This window comes from Siphateles boraxobius, unplaced genomic scaffold, assembly GCF_051911475.1.
Source record: "Siphateles boraxobius isolate OS27281-9 unplaced genomic scaffold, OSU_SipBor_1 41, whole genome shotgun sequence".
Lineage (NCBI taxonomy): Eukaryota > Metazoa > Chordata > Actinopteri > Cypriniformes > Leuciscidae > Siphateles > Siphateles boraxobius.
Genome location: NW_027509042.1, coordinates 42,332,057 through 42,346,748, shown reverse-complemented (window position 1 = coordinate 42,346,748; position 14,692 = coordinate 42,332,057). Strand labels below are relative to the sequence as shown.

The window sequence follows — 14,692 nt, the reverse complement described above, 5'->3', positions numbered from 1 at the left end:
ACCGATTCTTTTGAACGGCTCATAAACATGAACGATGGGAGCCGAGTCGCGGCTGGAGGGGAGCCGTTCTTTCTGTCGTTCTTTTTTTCCTATGCGTGTTTCACACAGATGCACACAAATTAGCTCCTCAGTTATAGGGGAAGGGGCGCACCCAGCGCAGGGGTACTACTGCCTAACAGCATGATGATAGTAGTTGTGCATGCGCGCCCATCCTTTACGTGAGTACTCCAATGGAAAAAAAAACCTACGTGCCTTTGTCATTGGGTAGGAGCGGAGTTGTGCGCGCTGCCGTCAAGCTGGCTTCTTAAAACTGACTAAATATTTAAAAAGAGCCAAAAGAGCCGTTTTTTTTAATCAAAATGTTCTTGTGTGATAACAATGTTCTTGTGTGGAAGTGTTACTGTTTGTAGTAAAAGCTGATTTGCACAGAAATTCATTGCAGCCGGCTTTGTTTTTTATGTTTATTTGTGAGTAGGTATTGTATGAATAACATAAGTCAACATAGCTTTACACATACACACACTTTGTACTAAAGGTGAATCCAAAATAGTGATGTCACTTTCTAAACAGAGGGATGTTGTGCAACCCTATGGTATATAGTCCACACATGACAAATGAGGTAATAATCTATATTTCAGAAAAATTCAAACTCAGATATTGGTGTGTGATATCTGAGTTTAAATTATTTGACTACAAATCTCACCTCATCATTCCTCCCAGTGATTATTTCCAGGATAAACTGAGATGCCCTTAAGCTGGCTTCTTAAAACTGATTAAATATTTAAAAAGAGCCAAAAGAGCCGTTCTTTTGAACGGCTCTTTGTAAGGAACGGATCGCCAAGATCCGGATCCCCTCAAAGAGCCATAAATCCCATCACTAGCCTCTGGTACTGTTAGATGGTTTTTTTGTTTTACTACATCTGAATGTTACGAAACTTGACTTGTGTCACTTGAACATTAAAAAAACACTAAATGGTTTTAAAACAATAAGCATACGTGAACTTTTCAGTACAATATGATTGCCATAGGAAATTAATTGAAATATGGAAAATATGAAAACAGAAAGCAATTGGGGGGGGGGGGGGGGTTTGTTAAAAAGTAAAAAAAAGTTTTTAAAAAAAAGAAACGGATGAATCATTTTACAATAAAACAAATAACATGAATTTAATAAATAATAGATAAGGTTAATTTTAATTTCATGAAAATTGAAAAATTCCTTATTAATTAAAAAAAAAAATCAAATATATTAGAAATGTTATTGTAAGGGTGCAACCAGTCCTTAACTGAAATTGAACTGGGCCAGCATCACAAAGCAGAAGTCATGTTCTGACCTGCGATGGCACCAGCGGTCAGCAGCTGCAGAGGGCCCAGTCTCCCGTCCTCATCGGTCAGCTGCGTCTTCGTATGAGCATAGACCGGGAAATAGATGGCAGAGAAGGGGATATCACGCAGGAAACAAGCCTTGGCACCCTGTGGAGGAAAACCAGTAACATTTATGCGTTATAGTTTACGCTAAGGCATAGCAGCCATATTCAACTGTAGTCTGAATGCAAGCAGTGAGAAGCTACAAAGTCAACTTTGCTTGGATTCAAAGTCTTAAAGACAGACGCGTCGGATATCCCACCTTGTAGAGGCCAAAGAAGCCGAGGTCTCGCACCACATTGAGCGCGCTCACTCTGGGGCCTGTGGTGATCTCACCGGCAACCTGCAGACGAATCTTAACGATTTCCAGAGGGTTGGTGAAGATCACCTGCGAGCCGCCAGCCTGATAGACAGAGAGATCGTTCAGCCAATGAAGTACAACATTAGCCTGACATCGTCATACTCAGATTCTGGTCAGGATGCGAGTCTGATACGGCTCCATTGGGCTGTGATTATGGGGCGTGTTTCAACCGAACCAGGAAAGAAAATGCCTCTGCACTCAATTGTTCCTCTTTTAAAATGAACGCGCTGTCTACATCTTCTATAACAGACACGATGGCTGAACCTACATATTTAAATTATCCAGCGGGAGCCATTCTTCTTTGTTGAAAACTAATTCAACCCAAGCACTCTTTGGTGATGTGGATAATTACGTTACGGTTGATCATCTGTCCATCATCTTACAAACCCCGCCCTGACAATTTGATTGGTCCGAACAGCTTTGGTTCGGGCATACTTGCTTTACAACGGATCAAGTCCAGAGCGAACTTCCCAAACTCAAATGTTGTGGGCGGGGCTAATTTCGGCTGGCATCAGTTCAACAGTTCTGTGTTACTCACACATCCACCGGCGAGAATCTCAGCAACCAAAGGTATTGTATCATCTTTTGTGGTAAATTTGTCTCTCACAAAGTCATTCACCTGGAAGACAGACACACAGAAACTCATGTAATCGGCTTTAGCATCAGCGGCACAGAAACGACTTTCTACAGACAGTTTAATGAGACTCACAGTGAGCTTGATGGCTTTCTCTGGAGCCACTCCGATGAGCTGGGGAACAAGACCTGTAGGGGAAACACACAAACAGAAGAAGAGTAGGACAAACAAAGCGAGATCAGTGTTAATTAACCTGCAGGCACTTTAAATGGGTTTCTGAAGCAGGGATGTCAACATGTCGCAAATCCAACCTCTATAAAAGCCAAATAATCCCTCGTATCGCAGGACTTTCTTGGCGCAGTCGAAGCTGTTCTTGTACATGAGCTCTCCTACGAAGGAGCCAGTGGAGCGCTGGTTCTGCATGCGGGTCTTGACCAGGTCTATGGGGTACACAGCTGTGGCACCAGTGGCTATAAACAAACACACATGTTAAAGTGCGTACAAACACATATTTTCTATCCATACTATCCATTTAAACCAGCAAAATCTGTGCATTTGAAGAGACATGAAAAACTGTTTTCTTGACCTTTTGAAATAAAAGGAGATGCATTATCATTCAAACATTTGCTGTCGGTAAGATTTTGTTTTAAAGAAGTTTCTTATGCTCACTAAGGATGCATGTTTTTGTTAAGAAACAAAAAAAAACAGTTATTTCAATTTGACTATTTTAAATTGTAATTTAATCCTGTGATCAAAGCTGAATTTTCAGCATCATTACTCAAACATTTATGATTATTATCAATGTTGAAAACAGTTGTGCTGCTTCATATTTTTATGCAAGCTGATACATTTTTTCTTTGTATTCTTTGATGAATAGAAGGGCATTTATTTGAAATAGAAATCTTATAAACATTATAAATGTCTTTACTGTCACTTTTGATCAATTTAATGCATCCTTGCTGAATAAAAGTATTAATTAAAAAAATCATCCGTAACACTTTAGTTTAGGGTCCAATTCTCGCTATCAACCAGTTGCTTATTAGCATGCATATTACTAGGCTGTTTATTAGTACTTATAAAACACATATTAATGCCTTATTCTGCATGACCATGTAAGACTGGAAGAACTGGTTGATGGAATCAACCTCACCACAGGTCTATAAGACAAAGGACCTTGCTTGCACATTAACATTTGAACATCTCACACACACACACACACCCCACACCCCCCTTCCTCTGAGCACATTATCTACATTTTCTCTCTCTCTCAGTCAGTAACACTAAAAACTCACACAAGAATATATATGGTTTTAATGAATGTGATTATCTTTAAGGATTGTTTAGTAGCATTTTAAAGGTCTCAAGGTGACTGGAACATAATGTCTCATTCCCAAAGTAGTAAAACAAAAGGTAATAAGGTTTTTAAGAGTTTAGAAATAACTGGCACACAAAGGAATGTGGTCTCTAGGCACTCCCAAAGGTGTAAATTCATGAATGCTAATTTCCACTATTCTTAGCAGATGGTCAACTTCTACCCCCAGTAATGGTGGGGGAATACAGTAAATTTCCACTAAACTCAAGTTTTACATATCAAATAATGTCTGGCTATATAAGGAAAATGCAACGAGAGCTCAGGGCTGTTTTCTGTATTCAGATTAGCCCGTGTGGTTGAGGGTCTCGCGACTCTCAGCTCACGTAGCCACACAGTGTCGGGTAAAGGGTTTTCTTCTTTGTTCTAGAACATTTGATGGTTTGCATTGATTATCTTTCAATTGATTATGGAATTGTAATAATACATCTACCTGACATAATAAATTGTTATATTTGATTATTCCAGCAGACTTTGACTTTATTTTCATTGGAGTTAAAAGGAATAGTCAAACATTAACGTATATTTAATGATGCACAGATATCATTGAAAAACCTTTTCATTTTATGGAGTCAGATGAACCGAGTTAATACATAAGATAAAATGTATTGCATTTAATTAAAAATCCCTTTGCCATGGGAAGAGACGGAACACGCGTGAGACCTTCACCTCTAATCGAGCACCGCCATTGGATCAAATTAGATGGCCTTACAACCATATTCTACATCCCTTAATCCACCCAATACCTAAACTTAACAACTAACTTACTAACTATTAATTAGCAGTAATTAGGAGTTTATTGAGGCAAACGTTGTAGTTAATAGTTAGAATTGGACCCTAATCCAAAGTGACCAAAACATCTAACTGAGTTTAAAACACAACTCTTAAAAAAACAAAAAATGAAATTGGACTTCAGTGGTTTTTAGTCCACTTATATAAGCTGTATTATGGTAACATACACATAAACCTGGACAATTAACTTGTACTGTAAATTTTAAAAGTACATTTCAACTTTTCTAGGAAAATGGGCAAAAAAAAGTTCTCTTGTACAGTGGCTGGCATATATCCAAATTTTTGGCCATAAAATGCCCCTCCTCCTAATACCACCTAGTAATTGAAAGTAGCAAAGCATGGTTTATTGCTTTGATGTGAAGTAAAAGAGTGACTGATTAACATCCTACAACCACCTTCTTATGTCATAAGTAGGGAAAAATGCCCTCAATCCAATTCGTGGTGTAAGATCTTACCTCCAGCGATAGAGCCCAAACTAAACCTGTACGCGGACTCTGCTGCCTGCAGCCACACAGACCGAGACACATCCCCCTGCGAATGCTGCACACAGAGAAAAACAGCATGTGAGCGATCAGGTTGAATGCACCATCTTGTCTGTTTAGATATATGAAAGCAGCGTGAATAATAAATTTAAACCAGGTTTTTACATTTTCTGAAGAAAGTGAGAGGTGTAAAAAGGTGTTTTGTGCCATAATTAGCAGTGTTTGCCAAGGCAATCTCACTGATAACAATTTTCTCACAGTAATATATATACACACACATTTAAATGAACCCTAATAGACTCTTATCTGATCGTCTACACAGATAAACTCACCTGTCTTTGCACCTCAGCCAGATTATATGGCAGAGCGCCTTCCTCCAGTGGCGCTATCCGCTCGATATCAGCCAGGTTTAATCGTCTACACATCATAACATACATAAACACCTGATCAGATGATAGGTAGGTAGGCAGTAGAGATTTCTGTAACTTTATTTCGATAATCCATTTTAGACATTCTACTAACTATAAGTAATTTTGCAAGTACATGTCAACTAGAGAATTAGTAGACTGTCGGCATAATATCTGCTAACACTATTTCGATGAGATGCAACTACATATCAACTTACTCTACAAACCTGAACCCTAACAGTCTACTAACACACTAATGAGAGTTAGTAGAAGAACAGTCCAATAAGAGATGTTTAATAGAAAGGGGGGTCTTGCAGAACACCTGATTAGCTGATAATACTGCTTATTATCATGATGGATGAACTAAAAAAGAAAGTACCCTGTTTGGGAGTGCAGCCCTGAGAGCTGGAACAGGATGTCGACTTCCATAGGGGTAATCTGACCGAACTTATTTGCAACATGAACAAACTCCTCTACAGATGGAGAGAGGAAAGAAAATGTTAGACAATTTAGCAAAATTAAACACTTATGTCATGTGCAGATAAACAGAAATTGAGATTATTATGGACAGCACGCACCTTTAGTGACAAGCGTATCCTTGCGAGTTCCAGCGAGAGTGCTGTAGATTTTACGGATCAGTTCCATGTTGTTCAGGAGAGAGTTGAAGGCATTGAAATAGGAGAAGCTCACCATGTGAGAGGTGCCGCCCCCTGCAGCCTAGGAGACACACATTTAAACCTTTTACAACAAACTCCATCTCAGCAGATGCAAAAGAGAGCTGCACACTTACAGACACAAGGTTTTCCTCCACAAAAGGTGTGAGCATGTGGTGTCTGATGGTGGACATGATGTCACTGAAATCCAAGGATGAAATGATGCCACTCTTGTCCTTGTCTTTCTGCGCGAACGCCTGTCTTGCATGCTCCAGCTGAAGCTCCTATGAAAACGCAAGAACAGAAATCAGAAATTACATTTTGGGTGAGGGATGACCTTAAAATTTGCCTAAGACCAGTGATGGTTATAGCTAGTATGGCGCCCTGAGCGAACCAACCCCTGCCACCCGCTTACATCATTTGTCAAAAAACAACAACAAAACATAATTTTTTGACTAAATTAGCCACTGCCAATAGGGCTGGGACGGTTACCGCAATACTGTGGTCATGTGACGCCGACCACGGGTCTGAGCTCGTCACAGTCATCACCGCAAAAAAAACAAACATTGGCCTGCACGTGTGCAACGTTGTGTCTAATGACATTGATTCATTGATTCTAATGACATGGATTATGTCCAATGACATTATGTCTTAAATGGATTCAAGGTTTTCTAAACAAAACTTATTAAAAGATGGAGTTGGGGAGCGCAATTTTCCATGACACATAATATTGGGCTATTATTTCATCCGCAACCGCATCACAAAACTCATCATCCGTCCGCACCAACGTTTTTTGACCAATTTTCAAAACTGCATCCGCCCGCCATTCGCTGATTGTTTTAAGGTTTATGGCGATGCAAGGCACTGCTGCCGTGAGTCTAGAAAGCTCTCGGCTGTGCTAGAAAGGAGACTGATCCAATGCAGCAAAGATATTTTAAAGGCTAAAGTCCCTTGTATAGCCTATTGGCTATGTTGTGTCCCCAGATTTCCAATCAGCGCACAGGCACAAAATTAAATAAATAGCCTAAATAAAACGCATCGGCAAACCTGACCTTACCTGACTAGGCTACTGTAGCCTACAATTTAATCATTTCGTTTTGAATTTTGTTTAAAAGTAGACATTTCAAGCTTTCTATTTATTTCTCATGTCTGTGAGGCACGTAGCCTATACACTGAGTTTCGGTTCATTTATGAGACAAGCTCAAGTTCACGAGCAATGCAAGAGATCGCACCGGCGCCTCCACGTCCGGATTATGTCTGCTATATTTGCTTTTTATTTATTAATTCCAGGCAATTGGTTGATGAAACCGGGATTAAAATTAAGATACAATTTATACAAAACGAAATTCAATTTAAAGAAAGGGGGGTGGAGGTATTTAACCTGTTAACCGTTGTCAGAGAGCCGGCGCACTGAAGCGTTTTTTGTTTGTTTAAATAGTTCAAAGTTACTATCAGATTTAAAGTTATTACCTTGACAAACTATACATCATTAAAAAGATATAAGACTTACATTTCAGTATTTGACCACTATTGTATTATGAGAAACGTATAGTGACAGTTATGTCTTAATTTGTGTCAGGAGTTATGTAATCAAAAAATGAGTCGATACCTGTAATATGTATTATGAGCGTCAGCCGCTCTCATTCTGTTAACCGTTGCTCAACTTTGAAAAAAGAAATTAGGGATTGAAACAGTGTGAATAGCCAGTCGTTAGTAATTATAATGCAGACAAAAGAAAAACATTTAGAGCCATAAACAGGCCGGAGAGTTGTGAATGTGTGCAGGGGAGACTGAGACTGAATGGGGCTCGTTTGCACCACAAAACAAAGGAGACAATAGACTGAATAGATGCTTAGAACATGACAATAAACATCAGTTTGCATTTTAGAGTCTAATCAAAATAAAGTCAAATGACATAATCTTGAAAAACATTTAACTAAATACAGAGTTTTAGACTTGTCATCTTCAGATTTTAAATATAACATGGTCAGACATGTGGCTTCAGCTGCAGTGCATTCATAGATTGATACAATGCCAACTTCAATATTATTTTTATGAAGATATTTCATAAAAATAAATTTCTAATAACTTTACAAAACTTTGAACCTATTTATAACAATTTTTTTCATTATGACAATAATTAATTCGACATATACAATAAACTACCAGGTGTCAGCTTTCAAATGAGATCATATTTGTGCTTTTAGTACAAAGGGTTCATGAACTGTATCTGTTTTAGTTTGGGTATGCCATTTCTGGGGATTTTTCAAAAGTGGTGTTGCAGCTTAACAGGTAAAAGCGGTTTACCGCTATCCCGCGGGAATTTCTTGCTTTTCAACCACGGTTAGAAAAAATCCATACCGTCCCAGACCTAACTGCCAAAGACCAAAAGGTCAAGATTTGGATTTTAAGCATTGACCTGTTCGCCCCTCCCGGATAAGAATGTAACTAAAAAGCTGTGTATCTGTTAATGCATCCTTTTTACATACATATTATGGCACATAACAGTGATATTATAGTGCTGCTTCATTAAAGTTTGTACTGTTTACCGTCATTATATACTGTTTTACTATGAACTGTTTACAATCATGCACATACCCGTAATACGGGTGTTGTTGTTTAAAGTACTCTTGCACTACCTCACTTTACAATAACCCTATACTGTGGTTGCACTACTGTTTATACTGTGTAAATTATTTTTGTATTGTTTATTGTATTCTACTAGTCATTTATGATTACTTATTGTTTTATGCCTCTTGTTTAGAACTGCTAACTCATTTTAACTGCTAATTTCATTGATGTGTACTACTGTGGGCATACAATGACATTAAAGATTCTTATTCTTATGTATAAATGTTTGGCGTAGTACCTGCAGGAATTGGGTGAACTCCAGGTAGCTGAGGCGTTTGTTTCTGTTGTTGCCGAAATGCAAGCGGATGAACTCACAGTCCCAGTTGAAGGGGATGTGGTGGTGCACGGTCGTCTGGCTGAAGATATCACGCACATTCTCTGTAAACACACGGACATGGACAGATTTACACTCCCACAGTCCATACTAGACGTTACAGCATTACTGACAGCGTTGTATAGCTTTGCTGAACATATGAATGTGTGTGTGTGAATAAAGGACTGTGTGTTCAAGGTTAAGCTGCTTGTTTTTCATGCATAACTATATTATGATCAGCTGATTTTGTAAAGGGGAATAAATCACTACGGCTCTGTTCAAAAACATTTTGAGCTGCCTTGTTGTCTACATAGGCAGCATTAAGTGAAACATCATAAGTGAATTAACAGGAACGACCTACATGGGAAACGCCATCACCACACAAATACTTGACTGTTTTGATTTTAATGGAGCATGTAAAATGCATAGTACACACAAATACAGTGTACAGAAGAAATAAGACTAAACATTTATATTCAGTCAATACTGTTCTCACCGAAGGACACATCTCCAGTGCCCGTCTTGTCAAACAGCTGGAAGGCCACGATGAAGAGGGCATCAGGCACACACAGCACTGACTCAAAGGCCAGAAACTCTTGGTATGAGATCAACCTGAATGAAATGTCAGAAGAATCATACATTAGGACATGCACAAGCTCAATTTTTAATTTTATTAAACTCAACATAGGGCTGTGCAATTAATCGAATTTCGATTTCAATTTCGATTTTGGCTCCCAACGATCTCCAAAATAGTACAATCGACTAAAAACGATTATTTTGTCCTGTGTTCTGAATGACTCGCGCACGCGCATATCCGCCTCTCCCGAAGCCATAAACTCTCTCAGCCTATACAGTCATAAACTGCAAGCACAATAAACTTCACAATAACAATTGGCTAATTTAATATAGACTGGAGTGAGACCATAGACGTATCTCGAGCTGTCGCAGATCTCTGCTCGATCACTGTAGCGCCTCAGTTCAAGCGAACGGCAGCGCGAGCACACATGACCTGATCATCTGTTCCGCTTTACAGCACGAAACAAATCGAGAATGAACACAGGGAGCGACATCAACACTTGTCTGCTTGTCCGGGAAAAGGGGATTTTTAAGTTTCAAGTAAAAGAGTTTTACTTGCCCGACCGATCGAAACGCGTGATGGTTTTGATCTTATACAGTCAGTGTAAACAGAGATCGGTAATGGATAGTTTCTGGAAGCTGCGCTGCCTGTCTATTTGTGAGAGAGACATTAGTGGAGAAATCAAAAACAAATGAGCCTAACAGCTCACACAAAAACGCACAGAAGAAACATTCTGAGGTAGAAATGTTGAGTTTTTTTTAGCATATGTAGTTAAGTAACATAACACGACTAAGGGCTGTTCTATTTCACGATTGCAAATGTTACATTGAATTTATAGTTTCATAAACAAGTAGCCTAGTTTATATGTAGTAACTTACATTTTAGACGCAATATTGACTGGTTTTGTTCTATTTCACCGACGAAAATAGTTACAAAAGAAAAGCATCAATAAGCGCTGTGTTTTGTTACTGAATGATTCATTATTTTGAACGAATCGTTTTAATGAATGACTCAATGATTCATTTATTAAGACGGTCACTTGTCGCCACCTATTGTTTAAAGGTATCATTGATTTTATTTTTTATTTTATTATTTGTTTTAATCTCATAATATTTTTACAGTTGTAATTTTGCAGTGTAAATTAATTGAATGGATACCAGCCCTTTTTATTACAACTGAATTTGATCAAATGTAAGAATTTGACATAACACATATATTTAGTAAGGTTTAATAAATTGTCCTTTATAAAGGCAAAAAACGCCCTGGTGACCCCCTACAACAAATTAATTTGTAAACATGTCACCTTTTTCACCACTTGTGAGTTTGCAGGTCTGTTTAATAGTTCAAAAAGTACAATAAATGTTCACATTTAGATTTTTTTTAAGAGTTGTTGAAAGGTGTCTTTTAATAAATACAACACGTTCCCAAAGTCATGTAAAATAATCGTGTTACATAATCGTGATTTCAATACTGACCAAAATAATCGTGATTATGATTTTTTCCATAATCGAGCAGCCCTAACTCAACATTAGTTGGATCGCTTGCAACTACATAATATTATGCACAAAACATAATTTTCTAAATTATGCCATGAACACTACCATTCAAAAGTGCTTTTATTTTCAAAGAAATTAACACTTTTATTCAGCAAGGACACATTCAATTGATCAAGGCATTTATTATAATGTTCCTAAAATTCTATTTAAAAAATGCTGTTCTTTTGAACTTTCTAAGAAGCACAAGTATTTAAAATAACAATAATCAGAAATATTACTTGAGCAGTAAATCAGCATAGTAGAATGATTTCTGAATGATTTTGTGACTGAATACTGGAGTAATGATGCTGAAAATTCAGCTTTGACCACAGGAATAAATTACATTTTAAAATATATTAAAATAGAAAATAGTTCTTTTAAATTGTACTATTTCAAAATGTACTCATTTCAACATTTATTTACTGTATTTTTATCAAATAAATGCATCCTTGATCTTTCAAAAACATTTTTTAAAATCTAACGACCCCAAACTTTTTAACAGTAGTGTATGTGCAATACATTTTCAAAATTATCCCATACGCATCTCTCTGCTACAGCAGAAAATAATGCAAAAGTGGGTGAACTTCTAAATTTGAGCTGATCTGGTTCAAGCTTCATATCAAACCATCAATAATTAGAACACAGAATAAGTACAGAAACAGAAAATATGATGTTCGTCTCACCCATCTTTTGTGGTGTCCGCCACTCCGGCGAGCAGCTGCACAGTTTTAGGGTTGTAGTGGAGCTGCGTGTGGAGGCCCAAATACCTCTGCACAAAATCAGTGGGTGTCATGTACCGCTCTCCATCCTTCTCCACCACACTGGCATACTGAGGGAAAAATAAAAATAAAAAAAAACACACAATTACAGCATTTGTGTTAGATATGAAGCATGATTAAACATGTGTGATGCTATTTTTTGAACCTCAAAAACATGGTTCAAAAATCAATGTCATGTACCAATACATAAAACAGGGCTTAAAGGGATACTCCACTTTTTTTGGAAATAGGCTCATTTTACAACTCCCCCAGAGTTAAACTGTTGAGTTTTACCGTTTTTGAATCCATTCAGCCGATCTCCGGTTCTGGCGGTACCACTTTTAGCATAGCTTAGCATACATCATTGAATTGGACAAGACCATTAGCATTTCTCAAAAAAAAAAATGACCAAAGAGTTTCGATATTTTTCCTATTTAAAACTTCGCTCTTCTGTAGTTGCATCGTGCACTAAGACCGACGGAAAATGTAAAGTTGTGATTTTCTAGGCTGATATGGCTAGGAACTATACTCTCATTCCTGCGTAATAATCAAGAAACTTTACTGCCGTACCATGAGTGCAACAGGCGTAATGATATGACGAGCTGGGGACTATTTTCAGGCGCTGCGTCATATCATTGCGCCTGCTGCACTCATGGTACGACAGTAAAGTTTCTTGATTATTACGCAGGAATGAGAGTATAGTTCCTAGCCATATCAGCCTAGAAAATCGCAACTTTACATTTTCCGTCGGTCTTAGTGCACGATGTAACTACAGAAGAGTCAAGTGTTAAATAGGAAAAATATCGAAACTCTTTGGTCATTTTTTTTGAGAAATGCTAATGGTCTTGTCCACTTCAATGATGTATGCTAAGCTATGCTAAAAGTGGTACCGCTAGAACCGGAGATCGGCTGAATGGATTCAAAAACGGTAAAACTCAACAGTTTAACTCTGGGGGAGTTGTAAAATTAGCCTATTTCCAAAAAAAGTGGAGTATCCCTTTAACAACCATTATAACTATATTTTAAGAGTATTATTATGCATTCCCCCAGGGTTAAGGAAAAAAAACAAACAATTGTCAGGCCTGTAAAATAACACTGGCCACTGTTTTGGCAACAAGCCAGCAAATAAATCTTGTTTATCAAGTACCAACATCCCTCAACTAAGACAACTAGGCAAAGGTGACATAATATTCATTAGCCAAGCAAGTTGTGTATTTTCCAGTTTTGAGAAAAATAATCTGGACATAATGTTGACGGGAGATGCCCTCTGACCTTATCAAGACATTCTTCACTCATCCATCTATTGCCCTGACATTCATGTCTTCCTTTAAAATATCCATCTTACACGCTTGAGTCCTATTAATAGAGCCACATCGCACACAAGTTACTGTTACCAGACACCAAAGCGGCCCAAGAAACAACTACTCTCGGCTGACAGACACACAAGATCTCAACGGCAGAAGTGATGGCAAATCCATACACAAACATTAAAGCCCTGGAGGACATTAAAGACAGAGATAGATTGTGTTTCCCTAATATCCATGTCTGAAAATGAAGAATGCACACACACACGAGCTGTTTACCCACAATCACACACAGGCGTCTAGACATTTCCAAGCATGAAATTCTCTCTCTGTATTGCTTTGGGAAAAAGGAGACGGCTCCAATTGACAATGATGTGCACGTTGAAGTGAACCTGACATCTTAAGCATCCTAAAGTTACCGACAACACCACGGCAGTTACAAAATGCAGCGTGACTAAGGAAATAAAGATTAAATGACAGACCAAAGTCATGACACTATCGACTTTTGCATCTAAGGTTGCACAGCCGGTGCAAAGCTGCTCAATGGACTTAATTTAAAACAGTATAAAGGAAGAAACAAACCACCATTACCTGGTATTAGACCAAAATAAGGAAGGATTTCTACTGCTTAATCTTACCTTTAGAAAGATGACCTTCAGCTCGTTAGGGTCGGCCCTTTTGGTTGACTGCACCTGTGAACCACAAAATAATTATAAGGTTAAAGGGCATGGAACGTAAACTAAAGAGCTTTTACCCATAATTATAGTCACAGCAGCCCTACCCTAACTAGTGAAAATGTATGGTATGTTTCAACCAAACAGATCTAGCTGTGTCTATGACAAAACTCGTTAGTTTCATTCCCAGGATGAGAGGGTTATATTAAGAAAACTGTCAAAACTACATTTACTCCCAAATCCTCACGTACCGTTAAATACCATATACTCTACGCGGTTTAAGGGCACATTCAATATTATTGAGACTTTCTGGCTCACAAACATTGCACAGACTATATGCAAAAATAAATTAAGTTTTTAAAAAGCACAAATTAACCAAAAATAAACCACCCACTAATTCATCAACACAGACACACATGAAGCCATTGAGTCCCTGAAGAATAAAATGAGCACAATTTCGCCCACACGGCATGATCCTTACACGCCTGACTTCACTTTACAAACAAAAGCTCATCTCTAACAACACAAAAGGCTGTTAGAGAGCTGATTAATACGATTTAACACAGATTTCAGATATTTTTTATGGTTTTATGATCCTCACAGATACTCAATTCAGTCAAAGTCTCAGCCCGAGCGTAACGTTAGTGATAAGCTCAGTGATGCTCGAGCCGGTCCGTTAAAAACGTTTAATCACTCTCTCTACCGATCTCATTTCTACATCTATTAGTTTTGCTCCCGCTCATAAACACCAACTGCAATTAAGAGTCGTCAGATAAAAATGAGAAACATAAATTTTCAGTCAAATACAGTGTCGCTGGAGTCACCTTGGCCGCCATGCTGCTGTCTGACGTCACGTGTGGGTCGCGCAGGCGCGTGGCCGATGACTGAGTGCGCGCGAGA

The 14,692-nt window shown here is 38.2% G+C and overlaps 1 protein-coding gene across 2 annotated transcripts in view; it reads right to left on the bottom strand.

Annotated features, from left to right (window-relative positions):
• The window catches only part of slc25a12 (solute carrier family 25 member 12), a 17,558-nt gene extending 2,866 nt beyond the window's left edge, over window positions 1-14,692 (bottom strand). The window contains exons 1-15 of one of the 2 annotated variants that reach the window (XM_077199781.1): window positions 14,617-14,692; window positions 13,757-13,810; window positions 11,740-11,885; window positions 9,441-9,556; window positions 8,870-9,009; window positions 6,138-6,284; window positions 5,926-6,064; window positions 5,727-5,820; window positions 5,273-5,357; window positions 4,914-4,998; window positions 2,609-2,767; window positions 2,433-2,485; window positions 2,262-2,342; window positions 1,625-1,765; window positions 1,332-1,470 (exon numbers count right to left, since the gene is read on the bottom strand). In XM_077199781.1, coding sequence (XP_077055896.1) covers window positions 1,332-1,470; window positions 1,625-1,765; window positions 2,262-2,342; window positions 2,433-2,485; window positions 2,609-2,767; window positions 4,914-4,998; window positions 5,273-5,357; window positions 5,727-5,820; window positions 5,926-6,064; window positions 6,138-6,284; window positions 8,870-9,009; window positions 9,441-9,556; window positions 11,740-11,885; window positions 13,757-13,810; window positions 14,617-14,628 — 1,591 coding nt within the window. In that variant the 5' untranslated portion in view covers window positions 14,629-14,692. Of the gene's footprint in view, window positions 1-1,331; window positions 1,471-1,624; window positions 1,766-2,261; window positions 2,343-2,432; window positions 2,486-2,608; window positions 2,768-4,913; window positions 4,999-5,272; window positions 5,358-5,726; window positions 5,821-5,925; window positions 6,065-6,137; window positions 6,285-8,869; window positions 9,010-9,440; window positions 9,557-11,739; window positions 11,886-13,756; window positions 13,811-14,393 lie in introns of both variants that reach the window. The other variant, XM_077199782.1, reaches the window with a different exon arrangement.